The sequence below is a fragment of the Trachymyrmex septentrionalis genome, unplaced genomic scaffold (genome assembly GCF_001594115.1).
Source record: "Trachymyrmex septentrionalis isolate Tsep2-gDNA-1 unplaced genomic scaffold, Tsep1.0 scaffold148, whole genome shotgun sequence".
Lineage (NCBI taxonomy): Eukaryota > Metazoa > Arthropoda > Insecta > Hymenoptera > Formicidae > Trachymyrmex > Trachymyrmex septentrionalis.
This window is the reverse complement of record NW_017304631.1, coordinates 116,831-130,183: the sequence shown is the minus strand read 5'-3', so window position 1 is coordinate 130,183 and position 13,353 is coordinate 116,831. Positions and strand designations below refer to the sequence as shown.

The 13,353-nt window shown below is 36.0% G+C and overlaps 5 protein-coding genes across 6 annotated transcripts in view; 3 read left to right on the top strand and 2 right to left on the bottom strand.

Annotated features, from left to right (window-relative positions):
- LOC108745723 (THO complex subunit 5 homolog) overlaps positions 1–3,206 on the top strand; it is a 3,977-nt gene extending 771 nt beyond the window's left edge. The window contains exons 2-11 of the mRNA XM_018482035.1: positions 97–234; positions 307–521; positions 609–684; positions 904–1,089; positions 1,186–1,318; positions 1,409–1,648; positions 1,834–1,936; positions 2,093–2,300; positions 2,485–2,782; positions 2,890–3,206. Of these exons, the coding sequence (XP_018337537.1) occupies positions 97–234; positions 307–521; positions 609–684; positions 904–1,089; positions 1,186–1,318; positions 1,409–1,648; positions 1,834–1,936; positions 2,093–2,300; positions 2,485–2,782; positions 2,890–3,206 (1,914 nt within the window). The remainder of the gene's footprint in view (positions 1–96; positions 235–306; positions 522–608; positions 685–903; positions 1,090–1,185; positions 1,319–1,408; positions 1,649–1,833; positions 1,937–2,092; positions 2,301–2,484; positions 2,783–2,889) is intronic.
- A 230-nt stretch (positions 3,207–3,436) lies between these two features.
- LOC108745746 (coiled-coil domain-containing protein 65-like) lies at positions 3,437–5,273 on the bottom strand. The gene is made up of 6 exons (XM_018482073.1): positions 5,098–5,273; positions 4,768–5,020; positions 4,480–4,703; positions 4,012–4,404; positions 3,722–3,859; positions 3,437–3,647 (listed from the first exon to the last, which is right to left on the bottom strand). Exons 1-6 carry the CDS (start codon positions 5,236–5,238, stop codon positions 3,453–3,455), a joined length of 1,344 nt encoding a protein of 447 aa, XP_018337575.1. The 5' UTR covers positions 5,239–5,273; the 3' UTR covers positions 3,437–3,452.
- Positions 5,274–5,710: 437 nt separating this feature from the next.
- On the bottom strand, positions 5,711–9,613 carry LOC108745724 (differentially expressed in FDCP 6 homolog). The gene is made up of 9 exons (XM_018482038.1): positions 9,192–9,613; positions 8,937–9,056; positions 8,286–8,489; positions 8,085–8,200; positions 7,877–8,000; positions 7,060–7,401; positions 6,760–6,961; positions 6,514–6,669; positions 5,711–6,287 (listed from the first exon to the last, which is right to left on the bottom strand). The coding sequence occupies exons 1-9, from the start codon at positions 9,288–9,290 to the stop codon at positions 6,037–6,039; spliced, it is 1,614 nt and encodes a 537-aa protein (XP_018337540.1). The 5' UTR covers positions 9,291–9,613; the 3' UTR covers positions 5,711–6,036.
- Positions 9,614–10,041: 428 nt separating this feature from the next.
- On the top strand, positions 10,042–12,511 carry LOC108745721 (T-complex protein 1 subunit gamma-like). The gene is made up of 4 exons (XM_018482033.1): positions 10,042–10,220; positions 10,335–10,396; positions 10,714–11,851; positions 12,044–12,511. Exons 1-4 carry the CDS (start codon positions 10,184–10,186, stop codon positions 12,457–12,459), a joined length of 1,653 nt encoding a protein of 550 aa, XP_018337535.1. The 5' UTR covers positions 10,042–10,183; the 3' UTR covers positions 12,460–12,511.
- Positions 12,512–13,002: 491 nt separating this feature from the next.
- The window catches only part of LOC108745781 (post-GPI attachment to proteins factor 3), a 9,233-nt gene continuing 8,882 nt past the window's right edge, over positions 13,003–13,353 (top strand). For both annotated transcript variants that reach the window (XM_018482125.1, XM_018482126.1), the window contains exon 1: positions 13,003–13,262. In XM_018482125.1, the coding sequence (XP_018337627.1) occupies positions 13,127–13,262 (136 nt within the window). In that variant the 5' untranslated portion in view covers positions 13,003–13,126. The remainder of the gene's footprint in view (positions 13,263–13,353) is intronic.

Sequence of the window (13,353 nt, the reverse complement as noted above, 5' to 3'; positions counted from 1 at the left end):
CACACACACACACACACACACACACACACACACACACACACACACACACACACACACTGCTGCCTCATTAACTTTTGTCTCTCATATCATTGTCAGATAATAATTAATTATGAAGAGAAAGAAGCTGTTGAGAGATTATCTGAGGATGATTCCGAATGCTTTCTGGCAACTTGTAACGATATTCGAGCGGCGATGAGTAAAATAGCAAAATTAAAGTCCAGTGGTGATGCAAACGTTTGTAACAGACATTCTACATTATCCGTTATTGTCAAGTTTGCTTTAAATTTATTAAAATAAATGCTTTAGGTAAAAGACGATATTCGTGAGCTGCAAATCCAAACGTCACTGGCTTTTATAGAACTGAAGAAACTAAATCGCATGGAAAAGTTCCGTACAAAATCTGCACGAGATTCTCTAGTAGCTGCAAAGAGTAGCGTTGATAGCAGACATTTGCATTTACAGAATCTATTGTACGAAGTAATGCATTTGAAGAAAGAAGTTATCAAATGTCTTCAATTCAAGTAAATTTTTGTTATCTTTTGCAAAAGAATCTTTTTTTTATTATCATTTTAAATAAAATTGAATAATTTTATTTTTTTTTGTTCTAGATCTAAAGATGAATTGATAGAACTTGTTTCAGAAGAAGAATTTTATAAAGACGCTCCAGAAAGTATCTCGCGACATGTATGTATATATAAGTTTTACATAGGGTGCGTTCCATTTTCATGCTCACATGTTGTTAGCATCATTCATCCTTATTGTCAAATGTTAAACAAGAACAAATGATGCTTACAAGCGCTGTAAGTGCAAAACGGATCGGACCCATAGAATTATAAATATAATTCGAGTATATATAAAATTTAATTCTTTTTTTCTTTGCAACATAACACAAATATATTTTAGGAAATAACAAAGAATAATTCTCATCAACTGAGGCTGGCTCGTTTAGAGTGGGAACTGACACAACGAAAGCAATTGGCGGCATTGTGCGATGAATTGACAGAGAGTAAAAAGGCAGTAGCATCCAGTATTGAAACGAAACAGACTCGTTTGGACAATCTTGCGCCGCAATTGCGCTCTATATTGGAAGTAGGAAAATTTAACTTATTAATTTAGAAAATATACAGAATGTTGTTTTTATTAAATGTATGAGTAACAAATTAAACTTTTTTTTTATACTTTCAGGCGAGCAAACCGTTACAAGAAAGTCTTGGACTGCCATTGGATAAAATTCGCCAGGAGCATCAAAAAGCATCGTTGCTCGCATCACCGCTCTATGTGTTGTATGCAAAAGCGTCTGCTTACAGAGATGCTTATGGTATAATTCGTATAAACATCAAATATTATATATTTTTGTTTTATGAATAATAAAATTTTATACAGATACCGTTTCTTCCGTAATATGTAGATAGTACGTTGCTAGTCAAGGTGGAAGGTGATGAGGATGAAGCAAAACGTGCAAACAATCATGACGGTTTGCAAGAGTCTGATTCAGATCCTGAGAATCAGTTGGAAAGTATCGTAGAAGAAACACCCGTGCATAAGAAAAGGCATCACAGATTATCCCGGGAAGCGAGGCAAGAAGAGAAACGATCTAAATTATTACAGCGTCATCCGTTACATGTAAAAATACTTATCACATTAAAAAGTGAGTTTTGAATAAAAAAGATCTATTATCTAATAAGAAATGAAATGTTTAAAAGATATTCAAGTTAAATTGAAAGATAAGATCAAATAACATTGAGAAACAAAATTTATTTCGTATTTATCAATCTGAATTTATAATTTTAAAATTTTGAGAAAAGAAGTTTTATTGAAAATTTAAATTTTTAGATGAAACGAGGCTGACTCTTCACTTTTTTTACATGATATATTTAAAAGTCGTTACGGTAGAGTCAAAACTCGAAACAGAAGACTTGGGAGGTATTAGTGCTGGGTATGTATAACATATATATATACGAGTATATATATATGTGTCTCAATATTAATTTCATTCAAATTACGTGTATACAAATATGACAATACTCTTCTCTTATTTTCTTTGATTTGACAAGTTTGAGTTAATCTTTTAAGTTGCATGATTAATTAATAGAGACATGCTAGTATCCGAGTCGGTTCTTCGTGAATTGTACCCACGGGATTTAGGGTTGGAGAGTCCGAATCCTGCCAATCAGTATCAGCTCTCGCGGCATAACATGGGATCGTTTTCGTCTTTGGGATTAGGCATTCCTTACAGATGGGCACAAAGAATGGCTGGTCTACACTTTGTCTCGTGTGACATGAGTGAACAACAACAAAAGGTGCACGTCTTTATAAAAAATGTTTACATGTATATCCTATGACATAAATGTCAAAAATAGTTGCTCCGTTTGTAATACAAAAAATTAATAACAGTTTAAACATATAAATCTTTTCCACGGTGGATGCGCAATTAAAGTAACGTATTCTAATTAAAATTCAATTTTATGTCATTTTTATTTGTAGCTGACGAGTCAAGAATTAGCACAAGACTGTGTGGAGAGTGTATTGAAAGAAATTAAACGGCGCATAAAAGCGAGGCTGGATCTATGTATGGAAATTCGACAACTAGAGTCCGGCAACCTGCCAATATTTATCAGCACGACGGATCCCGTGCCACAAAAAATCTCAACGTCGTTGCATCGATTCACGACTATGACCTGGAAAAGTTACTCAAATTATGTTGCTTCACCGGAATTTTACCAACGGGGATTAGTGTTGTCTGTAGACATCTTCTACGAAGCTGTACTTCGTCGCGGCAGTAGTATGATTATTATTATTATTATTATTATCATTATTATTAAATATCAAATTATCATCTACACTGATAAATGATTGCTTCCACACGTTTAAATTTGATTCATTTTTTAGGCGAACTCGTGGCGAGGATTGCTATCAAGCCAGATTACCCCAAGATAGCACCAGTATTTAGCATAAGCATAAGTCCAACAGTGCCAGCGTCCGCCGATATTATTAGAGATATCGAAAGGGAAGTCAATGTGATGTGGACCAAGTCCCCAACATTGACAGCGCAAATACAACGACTGAGAGCATGTTTCGACATCTATCTGGAAACTGAGAGCATGGCGCCGAAGGAAAAGATATTCTTCTATCCTGTAAGAGGGCGGACTCGCGCTCGGCCATACAAATATTTATCATTGGGCGGAGGTATATTCACTCATCGTTAAATAAATTGTATGAATATCAATCGCGTGTATGTTTTTTTTTTTCAATTCCCTTTATTAATCTATTAGTATTGATAAAAGATATGAGATTGTTTTCAAAAATTTTAGATTTTTAACTTTCTTAAATATTACATTTAGTTTTCATCTTGAAAGATTTCAACAAAAGCTTTTAATCTGATACATTTTAAATTACTTTTTTTTTTAATTTTATTTAAAAAATATTTGTTGGCACATTTGAAGTAAGTATATTTATACAGAAATAGACGTGAGTGGTCGTGCGACTGGAGTTTTAGAAATGGTTAAGAGATATGTGCGCAGAGTGTTTCTCAATTGTTTGTTCTCAAACGACAGTTTATCACATTCTTTTTTCATGAAGATATTATCGGATTTAATGTAATTGAATTGTTTCCAAAATTTGTCCAATTTATCAAACGGTTCTGACATCTGTAAGTACTAAGTTATTTAAAAATTGAAGATACAAACTTTTTTGTGTATTATTGTACTCGTACAATACTTACGCAACTCGTAAAAGCCTTTCTGGAGCCCGTATCGCGTAAAGTATACTTTTGAACAGTCAGCGAGAATGGTTCCAAATTTGAGCACATTCTCAGGAATGAGAGTACTGTCGAACCTTTTTCTGAAATCCTCTGCAATTCCTGCAAAAAAAAACTCAAAGAATTTCTAAAATACCTACTTTTCCGGATAGGCAGTCCAAATTACAATAATTTCTTAAGCATTTTCTTAAGTATTTCAATTTTTTAGTTGGATTAATTTGAATAAAAGTTTTATAATTTAATATTATTTTTACTTTTCGAACGCTAGCGCTGATAATAGTCAATTTCTTCAGCTGGGCAGTGTCCAGTACTTGATTCATGGAAAATATCTGTCTCAAATTTTCGGTTTTCTTCCTCATACGTATAATCTGATCGTTTAGTTCCGCTATACTTTGCTCTCGCTTCTGCGATAATGCGTGCGTGTCCTGTTTCAGATTCTTAATTACTCTCTGTAATTGTGCCTGCAGCTTTGGATATTGTGCCACGTCTACACGATGAGCGTCATCCTGTTCTTTCAAGTATTCGTACTGTTTTCTCTTATCTCCCGTATTTTTCTCATATTCAGTTATTATTTCGTTAAGTTGTCGCCACAATTTCTCGACCTCATTGGAAACGTAATGCATCAAGCGCGACAAGGAATCTTCCTTCTGAAATATTTTCGATCAAGAGAATTATTAACATTTGTCGTATGAATCACAAAAATGGAAGAAAAATATCTATACCAAGTACGCGATGCTATATATACTAAAGGCATTTTGGATTTTTGTTTGCGTCAATATATTTTCTATCCTCTTATTTTGTCCAAAATGTATATTTTGCAATTGACTGCAATACTGCTCTAAATTGTTTCGTATCCTATTTAATTCGTTCGTTTCGTCCGAAACTACACGGTTACGTTCGCGTGTGAAGGATTCGTGCAGATCAATGCACTTTTGTTTACATCTTCCTATGTAATCATCAATAATTAATAATTGTAAACGATAATATAGATTTACAATGATATAAGCTACCAATTATTAAGTCCATCATTTTAATGTGGGCCTCTTGCAGTCTTCGGTGATTGACATCGGCTACTTCTAGCTCACTATGTAAACGCTGTATCATGACATTTTTCGTCTTTATCAGACGATCGAAATTATTCCAAAGATATTCCACATCTTCGTGAAGTTCTTTACATTTTATTCGGCGCAGAATAAATCGCCATTGTTCATTGATCTTGGCAGTGTTTAATCGCGCGAACGCCTCTTCACGTTTCAGTTTACTCTAAATTCAAAAATACATCAAAATTGATACATAAAAAATTGCTGTTAAATTATATTTCCATTTTGTATTGAATGTACCTTAGTAAAAGCTGCAATCAACTGTTGTTTACGTCGTTTAGCCTCTAGCTCCAATTCAGCTCGGTGCTGTAGGTAGCGAACGCGTTCTTCGTCGCTCATGCGAGCCAACTTGCTTCCCTTTCCCTTCTTTTTTTTCGGCATTGTTCAGTGAATTAAAGATTTTATATCGTTGCAAATTATTCAAATTTATTCTCAACGAAATACAAATTTTTCCATTAGAAATATACGATGGTCACAACACAGCACAATTGTTAAGGTCGGTCACATATGGAATGTTTGATCAATAATAGACTTCAACTTAATTTAAGACATATCTCACTCTCTCTCTCTCTCTCTCTCTCTCTCTGTCTGTGAAATATAAAAATTGCACCTGATTCCAATTAAATAAAATTTGACTCAAGTAAAATATTACGGAATTTTTTATAATTTATAAAAGTTTTATAAAATTTACAAAAAATATTTTGGCACCTCTATTAGACATATTTTACAATTCTATACACATATATATATATTTCAACATAATTAAGTATAAATTTGTATTAAATATTTTCTTATTTTACGATAATATACTCGAAAAAGAGAATATATATTGTAGGATATTTATATACGCATCATGTGGACATTGTATCTTGTCCTCTATAAGATAAAAATCACATTATCTTCAAATATAATAAGGAAGGAGAATTTGCGTATATAAAATCTGTTGATACAATATTAAATACTTTTTGGCTAAGATTGCGAATAAAGCAAGGCATCAAGAACAAGGTACTATCGAATTCCGAGTTCGCATGGAATTTTCTCACATTCTTCATGAAAATATAATATAGTTGCTCTGCAACAGTATAATAGATTTTCTATAGGTTCTTTGTGTCACTCTATTTGGTGGAAGACTTAAATGCAATTCGGGCGATAAAGGGATCGATCTTTTAGCTATCTATGTCATATATTCTTCTGCATTGTCATAGGCCTGCTGTCAATTTTCTCTATGGACAACGGTCGTTCTTTTGTTGTCGGTATAAAGCTTTGAGTACGTCGAATCCTCTCACTTCCTCTCAAGGGACGCGTGACGATTTGTGCTTCCAATAAAAATTGAGCCTCTTCGGCGCGTTTCACCTTTTCGCGTGTAGCTCGCAACTCTGTATCCAAATGCTCCCTTTCCGCTTCCAGGTGCTGAAGTCGTAGTTCAGCATCTAAAAATTAATATAAAAGAATAATGCAAAAGTGGAAATTTTCAAAGATAGAAATTGAAAAATAAAAATAATAACATTCAGAATATAAAAAATAAAAACTAAGGAAAGAAATACACATGTGCACGTAGTTGTGTATAGCTTTTGGAAAGAATTATATTAATATAACTAATAAGATTTAAATAAATTTTAGATCTTTTATTTTTCATACTATTTAAATGTTATGTACCTTGCAACTGCTGCTCGTTTTGCTTCTGCATCTGTTCAAATTCCATTCTTTTCATCTTCTCCATCTCTAGCAATTCCTGCTGCTCCTGCTGCAGTCTCTCTAATTGCTCTCTTTTCTCCCATTCTTCGCGTAATACTCTCGCTTGTAAACTTCGTACTGCAATATACATAAAACGTATCTATCTAAAGTATACAATCCTATAAAAACTAATACGATAAAAATTAGATGATTATAACAGCCTTTTACCTATTTCCTCATCGCGTAGAGCCTGTTTTTCTTCTTGTAGCAGCAACTCTAGCTTTTGTTTAATATCTTCGAGTTGTTGAACTTTAGCACCTTCCTCCTTCGACAGAGTTTCCAATTTCCGAGCTTGTATTTCGGCGGCGATTCTAGCTTGCCTCTCGTGCTGAAGTTCCAACTTGGTCTCTTCTTTTTCCTGTTTAACAGCCTAGCAAATAACAATATAAGTTATTGAATAAATGTTAACTAAAACGATTTTAAAACATCTTTTATGTATTTTTTCTTCTTCAATTAATTTGCATTTACTTGTCGCAAGGATCTTCGTTGATTGGCCAAACTTCTCTGATAGCCGATCTTCTCGCTCGAATGCTGAATGGCTGTTTGTAATGCCGCGAGCCATTGGAGCCTGCCTTTGTGATCCTCTGCCATTAGCTCTATGCATCTATGTTCGGGAGTGCTAAGCACGAACCTTCTATCAGGCTTTCCACCGTTTGTTACAGTATCGGCCCAACAATTAGCGTTCAGCAGTATTAATCCGGACGGTTCTTTTTGTTGGGGATCTTTGTAATATGTCAATTCACCGGGACGCAGGACAAACCAAAAATATCGCAATGTTGGCAGCAGGAAACCTTTCTTCATCAAATAGCCCTGCAATGACATTTGTAAGAAGAAAAAAATTATTTCATTGTGATGCACGCGTTCTGTGTTGCCTCTCAAGTCCATATTAGATTACCGATTTGCAGGCCGATTTGACTGCCACTCTGATCTATAGTGAACCATCACAATCAGTCAGTCATTGTGATTTCCATTATGGTCGGTAGTCTGATATGGGCTTTACAACGTTTATATGTGTATGTAAACATAAGATTGCAACATGGAGTGTATTCAGAATTACGTATGAAGCGATGATGATGTATAATATCATTTCCTTCTTTATTATTCAGTGAACAATATAAATAAATGATGCATCATGAGCTTCTTGCGTAACTCTTGTCAGAACGTACATTATTATAGCTCGTGCATTATTACAGCATGCGTTTAGAGGAGGACCCGTCAATTTGAGAATCAAATTTTCTTCAATTTATTAGCAAAATTGAGCAAAACATACACATCCATAACATACCTTTTTCACCACGTTCTCTATGTAAATCTGGTAGAGATCATCAATCGCCTCTGATAATGCCATAATGTCCAAAGTATTACCACCACTATATTTGGATTCCAAAACTGCCAGAAATGTGGGAAACCTTCCCGATAAATTTTTCATCAACAAATTTTTTTATATCTTTATCTTTGCGATTAGTATGATAAAGGTGGAAATGACAAGTTACCTAAATGTCCCAATAGCCGCTGATAAAGCTGAAAAATCTGCCGCGTCCCATTGTAGACCCAATGACATTACCAGATGGGAAGCAATTCGCGCTACCTCGTCGCCATGCATTATCACCTGCATCATCAAAAGTGACACATTGATTATTGAAAATTAAACTTGATTTATATAATTTATTATAAGCAACTTAATAACCGCTAACCAGATAAGAATCTGTTGCATCTGAATCCGTCTCGGCCAGCAGACAGTAAATTCTGAACAATTGGTAAACGCTATGATCGTCAAAAACTGAATGGGATCTCTCCAGATAGATCTTTTTACAAACCAGCCAGCAAATTTCATCTACCCCTTCTTCCATTGTCTTCAATGTTTGTACAGAGGTAGCATCAGTTACAGAAGAGAACACCTGAAATTTTTGAGATTGCACAGACTGCATCAAGCTGGATGAGCAAAAGCGAAGCAAATGCTCTTGAATGAGTGAGGATAGCAAAAAAAGATACTTGAAATAAATATCTTAGGGAACTTTGGTTCAAAGATATCTGCATTTTGAAAATAAGAAGATAAAGCAAAATTTCTCTTACATATCTCTTAAAAATTTTAGCTTTTGCGTATCTAAATATTTTGCTTTATTTTCACATGTCCTACAAGTTTGCCTTGGTCAAGTATTTGCTACAACTTATTAATAATCAAAGTATGAGCCAAAAAACGTTTCAAAATACACGTTTACACATGTATACATCTTTATATAAAATTCTACCATTTCTTTAAATAATTAAGAGAATTAACATTTGTCTCATTTTGTTTTATATATATATAAAGTTTATAATACACGCATTTTTAAAAAAGATCTTACTTCTTTCTGTAAATAATAGATGTATTGATCAAATGTTAAACTTTGCGTACTCCGGTAATGCTCCAGGCCTTTTTCTACGCCATACAAATCCATCAAGGTACCAATGTTGGCTGTCAATACCTATCCAAATCAAACATCGAAATGAACAAGTGTTAAAGAGAAAAGAAAACAAAAAAGAGATAGTAGTCGATTGCACGTATATCTTATTTAGCTACCCAAATGGATTTTATGACATTTTATTATTCAAAGTTTCACCTTTAACTTGGATTTGGCAACCGTGTTGGTAGCATCGGCTTGTAGAGCGTGAAATGCATGCCAGATACTGTTGGTAAGGTTTTTGAGTAGATGGGCCATCGTAATCGTCCAATTCGAGGCCGGCAGCAACAGGTGTCTGCTTTCGTTTTTCCACCTGATGAGTATCCCTCTGTATTCTTACGTGCGTTATCGTGGTTTATCGTAATCTATCGTGGTCTATCGCGTCTGTTCATTGCTCCTCGCCGACATTCGAAAGCGCATATTTATCTCTTATCTAAATAGCCGTGAATGGCGTATATTTTTTTCTTCTCCGTCTTGCTTCACGCTTCACGCTCTTCTTAAGATATCATTCCTCCTCAAGTCCTGTCATCAACTGTCATTTGGCAAGTCGGCACTCTCGGCACTCTCGGCACTGCCCAGCCTGCCAGCCAGTCATCATTGATCATGGGTCAGATGGCAGAGAGAAATCTGAGAGAGGACATGATGGTCCAAAACCAGTAACCGCAAAATGTTGTTGCGTACTATTGCCTTCTGACAAAGTGGATGTAAGCTACATAGCAACGTCCACTTTTCTTACGGTACATTGTCCACTTTTCAAGGCTGGAGATGATGAATCGATATTTGATTCATATAATATCATGTTACATGTAGTACAATTATATGAATCAAATATCGATTTATTATCTTTAGCCTTGAAAAGCGGCCGATGTACCGGCCGATGTAAGAAAAGTGGATGTTGCTATGTAGTTTACATCCACTTTATTAGAGGGCAGTAGTGCGCGGCAGCATTTTGCGGCTACAGGTTTTGGGTTGTCATGTCCTCTCTCAGGTTTCTCTCTAGTGATAGTAATTAACCATCAGCGTTCCTCGCCTTCGATGAGGAAGAAGAGAAAGAAGTCGGCGTTCCTTGTCCTTTTCAGCCCTTTTAAGGAAAAGTTTATATTACATATCGATTAGTGTAGTGACAAAGACAAAAAACAAGCAAAAATACAATGTTTGGACCAGGTTCGGCACCAATTGTAGTTCTCAGTAAGTTCAAGTCGATCTTTCATCCGTCGTTTGTTTAGGAGTAGTTTAGCAACTCACGTTATTCTGTCACTTTTCTAACCAATCTAATCATGTCGAACATTTTAATTATTGCAGGCCAGAACACAAAGCGTGACACCGGTAGAAAAGTACAGAGAGAAAATATCCAGGCGGGCAAGGTGAGAGCGTATTTGTCTAATAATCTGTGTGTATTGCATTCCTTATAAGGCATTCCTCGCAATTTTCGCACCCACATGACTTTCTGAAGTCACAAAGATTTTAAATCAGTTCGAGTTTTGTCTATTCGCATTGATTTTTATATCACGTATCAACTTAAATATGATAACTCGTAAACCATGCAAGTTAATTCGATAAAAAAAAATTATTTTCTCTATGAGCAATCTACATGTAAATTCAATTATAATCTAATTGACGTGACTTTCAAATATATTGGATCAATGTAACAAATTTTTCTTGTTTTTTTGTATATATATAGGCAATTGCCGACGTCATTAGAACATGTTTGGGTCCTCAAGCCATGTTGAAGATGCTGATGGATCCAATGGGTGGCATCGTAATGACAAATGATGGTAACGCGATTTTGCGCGAGATCACTGTGCAGCATCCTGCTGGAAAGTCCATGATAGAAATTGCCAGGACTCAGGATGAAGAGGTAGGGGATGGTACCACTTCGGTGATTGTCCTATCAGGCGAGATCTTGGCTACCGCCGAACCATTCTTGGAACAGAACATGCATCCTACTGTCATCATAAGAGCGTATCGTCAGGCTTTGGAAGATATGGTCACGATTCTCAATGAACAAGTCAGTATCGATTTAGATTGCAGCGACAAAAGTAAGTTGGTCCAAGTGATAAACTCCTGTACAGGTACTAAATTTATCAGACGTTGGTCTGAATTAGCCTGTCAAATCGCTTTGGACGCTGTTCACACCGTGATGCTCGAGGAGAACGGCAGAAGAGAGATCGACATTAAACGCTATGCCAAGGTAGAGAAGATACCTGGTGGTACGATGGAGGACAGTACTGTTCTCAAGGGTGTGATGATCAATAAGGATGTGACACATCCAAAAATGAGACGTTACATCAAAGATCCGAGAATAGTACTGCTGGATTGTCCATTGGAATATAAGAAGGGCGAATCTCAGACGAATATAGAGATAATGAAGGATGTTGATTTCACAAAGATTTTGGAACTAGAGGAGGAGTATGTGAAGAAGATATGCGAGGATGTTATTTCGGTAAAACCGGATGTCGTGATCACAGAGAAAGGCATATCGGATCTTGCTCAGCATTACCTCGTGAAAGCCGGCATATCCGCGATACGCAGGCTACGAAAGAGTGACATTAACAGGATTGCTCGCGCTTGTGGTGCTACCGTTGTCAATCGCACCGAAGAACTCAAGGAAGAGGATGTTGGGACGGGTGCTGGTCTTTTTGAAATCAAGAAACTCTGTGACGATTATTTCTGTTTTATCACAGAATGCAAGGATCCTAAAGCTTGTACAATCATTCTGAGAGGTGCTAGTAAAGATATCTTGAATGAGACTGAGAGAAATTTGCAAGATGCGTTGCATGTCGCCAGAAATCTCCTTGTCGATCCAAAACTCGTACCAGGTGCGTAAGATTAGTTATTGTATAATATGCTTGATATATAAGGACTTGAATATTTAATTATGTAAAGTTGGACACTTACTATTCTATATACATATATGTATATATCTATATTATACAATACTTTTTTTTTGGTCGAAATGATTTATTATATCTTTTATGTTTGGTTCCTTTTCCTTTTTTTTCCCCTCGTAGGTGGTGGAGCAGTGGAAATGGCAGTATCCCGGCTTTTAACAGAAAAGGCGGCAGGACTTGCAGGTGTAGAACAATGGCCATACAAGGCGATCGCACAGGCCTTGGAGATCATTCCTAGAACGCTAGCGCAGAATTGTGGCGCAAATACTATCAGGACTCTAACGGCGTTGCGCGCTAAACACGCAACAGAAGGTACTACTTGGGGCATTGATGGAGAAACGGGAAAATTGGTCGACATGAAGGAACGCGGTATATGGGAACCATTGTCTGTAAAATTACAAACGTATAAAACGGCGATCGAGACTGCTATCCTGTTATTGAGAATAGACGACATTGTTTCCGGAAGTAAAAAGAAGAAAAATGAGAATGATATCGGGCAACCGAGTCAAGTTACGGAGGAGTGTATGAAAGAATAAATATTTTCGATATCTATTGAAGTCTAATTGCTTTATATTTACTTTAAGATTAAATTATTTTGCACTTTCACTTTGTCAAATTTTTATCTCTTCTGTATGCATTTTCAAAAAATAAAGACAAGCGCCCTGATAATCGTAAAAATCTTATTTACATTACCTTACAGAGATATGTATATAGAATAGTAAGCAATAGTGTCGACTTTACATAATTAAATATTTCAAGTCCTTACACATCAAGTATATTTGATTCATATAATCGTGTTACATATAGCATAATTATGTGAACCAAATATCGATTTATCATCTCCAGCCTTGAATAGTGGACGATGTACCGTAAGTAAAGTGGACGTTGCTACGTAGTTTACATCCACTTTGTTAGAGGGCAGTAGTGCGTGGCAACATTTTGCGGTTACAGATTTTGGGCCGTCCTCTCTCAGGTTTCTTTCTGGTCATGGCATCAGGCATAGCGTAGCTTCTCTGGCCTAGTTTACATGTCAGCTGTTGCCTCAGCTGCATTCAGCCTTCAGGGTTGATTGTGAGATACTCCGTCATTATTTTGCTACTGCAAATCTTCGTGAATACAGCTTATAGGTTATACGGTTGTACTACGTACAGTACAACACCGTCGTAAATGTCGTAATTCCGCCATGGGTCAACATTGGGCGACATGCCAAAAATAATATGGGTTCTTTTGTTGATTCTACAAGTTTGTTTCGTTGGAAATACGGTTGGTTCGTTAGGTGACAGGTCGCAGGTATACAAGCAATGTCTAGCACTGTGTCGCAATAACAACTGCAGAGACGGTAATGATCGGGCTGCGATTTTTTCACATTTTTTTTGAATTCTTCAATATTTTCCTCAAATATTATAGCATTTTCGATCATAGTGGATTTG